The sequence below is a fragment of the Phaethon lepturus genome, unplaced genomic scaffold, assembly GCF_000687285.1.
Source record: "Phaethon lepturus isolate BGI_N335 unplaced genomic scaffold, ASM68728v1 scaffold24586, whole genome shotgun sequence".
NCBI lineage: Eukaryota > Metazoa > Chordata > Aves > Phaethontiformes > Phaethontidae > Phaethon > Phaethon lepturus.
In genome coordinates this window covers 3,642-10,527 of record NW_010544596.1, presented here as the reverse complement: position 1 = coordinate 10,527, position 6,886 = coordinate 3,642, and the positions used below count along the sequence as shown (strand labels likewise).

The window sequence follows — 6,886 nt, the reverse complement described above, 5'->3', positions numbered from 1 at the left end:
AAAGAACAATTTTCAATGATAAAATAAACTACAGGAGATCATGATTTGCCTATCTTGAATATTAGCAAAAATGTGTATTTATTTTAAAAAGCATATACAAAATAATTTATTTTTTTTCCTAACCTTTTAAGTAGCATTGATAAACATTGTCAGTAATTTAAGTTTTCTCTCTCAAAGGACTGACAAGGTTGCTTTTTATTTCAAGTTGTCTTCAAAATATTTTGTGATCTATCATTGTAAAAGATGCTAAATAAGTGTACAGTTCCCTGATACAACACTATTTTGTGTGTTTATTGACATAAATCTTCTGCTAAAAAGATGAAACTGTGAACTCTGATGTTCTGCAATACAGACTGAAGTCCTTACAGGCTAATACACAATATACTGTCTATATTATGGCAAACAATGAAGCTGGTGGGACCAGTGGAGAGCCAAAAACCTTCAAGACTTTGAAATTCAGTAAGTAATATTCCAGGTTGGTTATTACTATTTTAAAAACAGGATTGGGAGTAAGCAATGTAGGACATTTTTGTTTAGGCATTTGTTCTTTTTTTTTTTTTTTTTAATTAGAGTTAAACAAAAGAAGGAAAAATTACCAACACTAGTGAATTTAACTCAATTTCACTGATCATCTCACAGACTAAAACTTCAAGATTAGAAGTCAAAACCCAGAATCTTTATTTTGCTGTCAATAAAGCTGTGGAATACTATGGATGTTTGTGGGAGCAACAGTTTGTGCTGTGAGTTATGGGATGTGGTGCCTAAAAGTTGACATTTCCATCTGAGGTACTAGATATAGAATAGCTGTGCATTGTGTCACATCCCTTCTGCTGTATAAGCTTAACTAATAAATGAGTGCACAGGTTGTGGCCAGTGTGTGTGGGGAAATGTCTTTTCCTATTTCTTACGATTTGTCTTAGCCAGATTTTACCAAGGAGGTTGGTATGATGGCTGCAGGTCAGAAGTTCAGACACTTCCTCATTTCTACTTCTGGAAGAATGTTTTCAATACATACATAAATTATCATAGTGGTGGCCAGTCTGAAATATAAAAAAGGGCATGAGCTATCCTTAAACTTGTCATGTGACTCAAAGCTAATTTATTTTTTGCCTATAAATTCATCAGCTAGTTTGCTATTCAAATGCAATGTAAGTTAGACTATGCTTATATCTGGTCTCTATTTCTGTCAGCTTGGAAGACAGCTCAGAAATCTGCGTACTGTTTCAGTGAGAGTAACTGTATTTTTTGTATATTTAAAAACCTATCTCCTGCATTGAATTTGCTGCTTATTTTGTAGTAGGTGGTAGAAGTGGCACTATATGGCAGTTTTAGGTGACTCTAAAATAACAGGTCCTCAGAGAGGTGGTAGACTCTTCATCCTAGGTGACTTTCAAAGGTTGGCTTGGTATGACACTAAGCAACATGATTCTAATTGCAAAGGCGGACGAGGTGACCTACAGATGTCCCCTCCAACCTGAATTATTGTGTGATTCTGTTAAATAAAGGAAATTTTAAAATGCAATACATCTGTTCCTGAGATACCCTGAGAAGTCTCATCATGAGCTGCTTCTCTGGCTCAGTAACTGTGACTTGTTGGATTCAAAATACTCATCTTTTGACATGTTGTACAATGAGTACCATACAGTATTCTGAGTAAGTTTGGCTAGTTTTGACAGGGCTCTTTAGGATTGTGCTAATTAGCTGACTTGGATGTTGAAAATTAGCTATCTTATACAAATACATGAAGAAATGATAAACATCTGTGGGTTTTTTTCCCCCCTCTAAAGATAAAGAAGATGTTATTTTCATTGCTCTACCCATTGGATTAAGCCTGTTGTTTCTGTTAGGCCTTTGGATAACATGCATTTTGAACAAACACGTGTGAGTACGTTTTCTACCTTCTAAAACTGAATGCAATCAGTTAATTTTAACCTGTAAAAGAGAATTTTTTATAAATGCTTGTGTTGGGTTCCAAAACAATGTCAAATTAAGAAAATAAGAGATTGAAGTAACAAATAACTAAGCATACAGATTATCTCGTAACTGCAGTTACTGTGCTATAATCCAAAAATAAATACTAATTTTAGAAAATGCAGTAAATCAGAACAAAAGAAATAGGAGAAACAAATTTACATATCACCTATATCAGTCTATGGAAAATGCTACATGCCATTTGCAGTTCTGTGGTCAATCAGGTGAGGAGAGCATACTTTAAGTCAGTTACTGAAAAGTTAACAATGCCAAAAATAAAGTTTCCCAGGCACTCTTAATATATCTGCTAATACACCACTAGAACATACATTTCACATAACCCCTACTGCTCATCTTAGCTACATTAATGTTGCTTTTGTTAGTTTGTGACATTTCCATTGGGCTGTAAAGAAGTCATGGAGAAACTAGAAATTATATCAAGTGAAAGGATTTGGATGCTTGATCCATGCGTATGGATCCCTATCTATATACGATTCATAATCCTTTTATCTGCTGTCACAGGTATCCCCTGCCAGATTTTAAATTGTTTCTTCAGAGGGGATGCTATAACATCCAAAGGATGACTGTGAGGATTTTTTAAGGTTATAAAATGTGCTTTTCTTTAGCCTGAAAAGTGACCGGGTTGTTTGGCTGAAGCGTAATAAGAAGGTTAAAAATCTTAATTATTTTGTGGTTTTCTAAGCTATTAGAACCAAGATTATTGTCATGCAAAGCATCAGGTAATAAGTATAGCTAAAGTAGTAAGTATAATTTCCAGCTCTTTTACATCTTCATTTGTGTTGTGTATTCTGAATTTTTACAATAGTAAGAAACTATGTTTTGATTCTGGAGAATACCTTGAGATGTAGTTGAGTGTTTATATTCTTGTGCAGATCAAATTGCAATGTGAAAAGTCAAGCTATGGCCTGGTTTTCATTCACTTATATATATACCCAGTACCAATGAGAGATTCATTTTGTTTCCTGTTTACTACTCCATTGGACAGCTGTAAGCTACAGTGTTGGTTAGCATCATTTGTCTGCTGTGAACATAAGATCTCAGTGTAGCTCTAGTGTGGTGTAGTTCTAGGGACATTTTCCTAGAGCAAAGTTTACCTGAGGTGGCTTTTCACTGAAGAACCACAATGAAACATGATCACAACAGGTTTTGTATATAGCATTATTTTGGCGTGCTATCAGTTGATCTACTATATAATTTTTTAAAATTACTTGTGTGCATTATTAATTTTTCTGCAATGTTTCTGTAACCCAAGATTTTTACTTGTTGAGATCCTTTGTAATAAAAATCAATGTGAGGGAAAACAATTGTAATGAAAAAGACTGTGTTAATATAGGAAAGGCTTCCTTTGTGAAAGTTTGATATTTTAGCAGTATTTGGGCTTTCTGGAGATTTGTTAATTTTATTTTTAATAATCTACTTCTTTCATCATTTGACTAAAATTCCTTTCTCAATGATAGGTTTAAAAAGATTTGCTGGCCTGATATACCCAATCCTGCAGAGAGCATTGCAGTGGAATGGCCGCTTGATACATCTGTGGTAATAATTGCAATTTTATGTATTTTAGAAAGGATCAAATGGAGGGAAGTCAGGTCCTCCTCTGACAGTCATTTATGACTAAATAAAAAAAACTGTTGAGTTTCATTCTTCTATTTCAGTGGTATAAAATGTTCTTAATTGTATTTCCAATTAATAGAAAAGATGCATCATTATAAAGTGTATTCATTTAATTCTTATATGATAACAAGAAATAATGTTTTGAAGTTATAAAGTGATGGTGGACATGGTTTATTAAATCAAGTCAATTAAATTTGCTCAGATTATTGAGTCTACTGAGTCAGATTCCCACATCTGGATATCTCCTCCTTTATCCACAAAAAATGGAGTGCAACATACAGGATTTGGTGTGTTACAGCACTAACATTTCCCTCTTTTTTTATTGTTGGATATGTATTCCGTATTAGAGCTTTGATGTTTCTTTGAATGAAGTGGAGTTGATCAGGTTTACATAGAAAGTGTAATCTGTGGAGAATGGGATTTAAACTTCTGTCTGAAAAATTGCTGGTTAGAGTGGAAAAGATGGAAACAGTCTGAGCCTGATTTCGAGCCTTCAGTGAAACTCCTCATTTTATTAAGCACAGAAAACCTAATATGAAAGTGTTTAAGAAATGGACAGAATAACATTGTCATTTTTAGTACTCATTCACATATAACCGCATCCCAGCTGAAATGCATATGGACTCTTCATTCATGTACTTTTAAAATTAAGTCAGAGCTCACATGGCAATATTTTATATATTAAAAATATAAACTAATACATTATCTACACTATGTAACTTTCCCATTTATCTCTTTGTACTGACAGAATAATTCATTCTTGAAGGGAGTGACATCTGAGGCTAAAACCATAGACTTTGAAGATATAAGTGTTTTGGAACATTGTTTACCTGAAGAAAGTCAGGGAGGATCACTAGTAAGGAATTGTGAAGACCATGTTTCTGAATGTACTGATACTAATACAAAAGGCACAGTTAATGGCGATAAAAAGATACTGTGTAATGAAGAAAATGAAGTTGCTAAACATTTTTCACCATCCGTGCCTTACGTAATTACTGACCGAGGTACCACAAGTCAAACACATTCAGCTTTGATACCAGCGAAGGAAATCCAACCCATAGAAATGCTGGAAGATGATTTTTGTGAATCCCAACAGACTTCAATTAAAAATGAAGAAGGTGATCATGAAGAAGTTTTAAAGCTGGAAGATTTCAGTGGAAAAGCACAGTTCAATCCATACCTTAAAAATTCTGTTAAAACAAGGGAATTTCTTATTTTTGAGAACTTGCCAGAACACAGTAAGAATAAACCCCAAAGCCAGTCAACTGTCTTACCTCTTTTTCAGCCAAATGTTGCAGGACAATCCTACGTAACATTGGACATGTTCGGGCTGGCCACAGCTCATTAGTGTGAGAAAACTTCCCTTTGTGAAGTCCCCTTGTGAGATACATCTTGGCACTGCTGCTTATATGTATTCATATGTTCTAACCTGGCTGATCTCAGTTAATTTGCATGAAAACACTCCCTTCCTTTGAACAGCTGTGGAGTAATTTTTTGCACTGTGTTGTTAGCTGTCAGTATTCACTTTCAGGGTGGAGTGGGGTTTTTTTTTGTTTGGTTGGTTTTGTTTTTTTACCAGATGGATGTGCCAGTAGTGAGGCAAAGGAAGCAGCTTTTCTTATTTTGTCTTACACCCAGTACATTCTCCCATATTAGTCTGCTAAACAAATTGATCTTTACTGCGGGAGCATCCAACAGCGCAAGCAGCTCACCGATTTTCCCCCCGGCAGCCAGTTCCCATGGCTGACCTCTGCTGGGGGAACGTGGACTGACTTGAACAGAGCCAGGATCTGCCAAATCCTTCCTTAAGTTGGAGTAGAACTACTTTCCTGTTCTTATTTCCTTCGATTGTTTTGTAACTGGCTTTATGTATAGTGTTCCTCCTGTTTTGCAAATACTTGGTAGCTACCATTTCAGTAATTGTCATTTTGCATCCTGACTCTTGAATCAGTGCTTTGGCTCATAGTTCCACTGTGTTTAAAGAGCAGATATTTGTTATGCATATGCTGTCTGCATTTTGGAAAAAGTAGGGTTATGCTGGCTTTGTTGCTTCCTTGCTTTTCTCCTGTGTTTTTAGTCATCCTGTGCATTTTGTGCTGCTTTTGTCTCTCGTGTTTGTTTGCTGCTTTTTAGAACTTTTACTGCAGGATATCTTCTTATCTTCCTGTTCCTTTGCCTCTAATTTCTCCCAGTTTAAAACTGTGTTTCCCAGTTGAGGTTTTGATATTTTGAACTGCAAAAAATAATTAAGTACAGTATCTTGTGTTGGAATAAGTACTGAGTTTATATTTAGGAAATTTTTTTTCTGGGAGGTATTGAAACAAAAACTAAGTCTACAAAATATCCCCAGATATCCTCTGGTAATTGATTTAGGATTAGAGATTTCTACATGAAGGCTATAACTTTTGTCATTTGTTATATGATTTTGACAAGTTATAAACCTACTTGTAACTTCCATTTAATACAGCAGCAATTAAGCAGGAAATTCTCCATCACACTGATTTTTTTTTTTTTTTTCCAGCAGGGAAGAGTCTATTACTGTAAAATTCTTACTGAAATTTTTACTCTGTTAAATGACAGTTTAAGAAAAAGAGATGGAAAATCAGCTCTAAGTAAATGTGTTACAAGGGGATGTTCAGTATGACATATGTGGCATACAGTCACTTTAAGACTTTATTTTCGCAGTATTTAAAGGCTTGACATAATCAGTCTTGTTTGCACATAATTACAGACTTCTTTAAGGGTAAAAAAGATACAGGAGTCATGGGGATAAAGGAGAGACAAATGTGAATAAGAATAGAAAGTCTTTTCTTTCTGTGCAGGAAGAGGAGTGGGAGAATGGAAAATACATTGTCCAGCATGAATAAGGAGGCTGAACTGTACCCTGGATGTATTGGCTACTACTTGCATTGTACTGGGGAAGACAGGGTAAAGTTTGCATTTAGGCTTTGCATCTGTAGTTTGGAAGCTGCTTTTACTTATCACAATGTCTGTTTAGTTTCCAAGAAAGGATGAGAAGATAATTTCTGCAAATGTTCCTTGTACAGCAACAGTGATTTCCACCCCACCAAGTTTGTTTGATCACTGTCCAAATCACAGTGCTGTAAGTCAAAATGTATGTATGTTTGTTCTTAAAAGCCCTTGCTTACTTAGATAAGTCATGCTCTGAAATGAGCATGGGACACAGCTTTGGTTGGGTCAGTGCTCCTGCTTCTTCACTCGCTTCCAGACTTCTCACTCACAGCTACGTTACTGTTTCCTAGGGTTCAGAAGTCACTGA

The 6,886-nt window shown here is 35.3% G+C and overlaps 1 protein-coding gene across 1 annotated transcript; it reads left to right on the top strand.

Annotated features, from left to right (window-relative positions):
• Positions 1-318: 318 nt before the first annotated feature.
• LOC104622073 (interleukin-31 receptor subunit alpha-like) lies at positions 319-4,954 on the top strand (the record flags this gene model as incomplete). Its single annotated transcript, XM_010288734.1, has 4 exons — positions 319-459; positions 1,788-1,881; positions 3,450-3,528; positions 4,355-4,954. Coding segments are annotated over 4 exons (914 nt in total), but the record flags the coding sequence as incomplete, so codon positions are not given.
• Between the last annotated feature and the right edge of the window lie 1,932 nt (positions 4,955-6,886).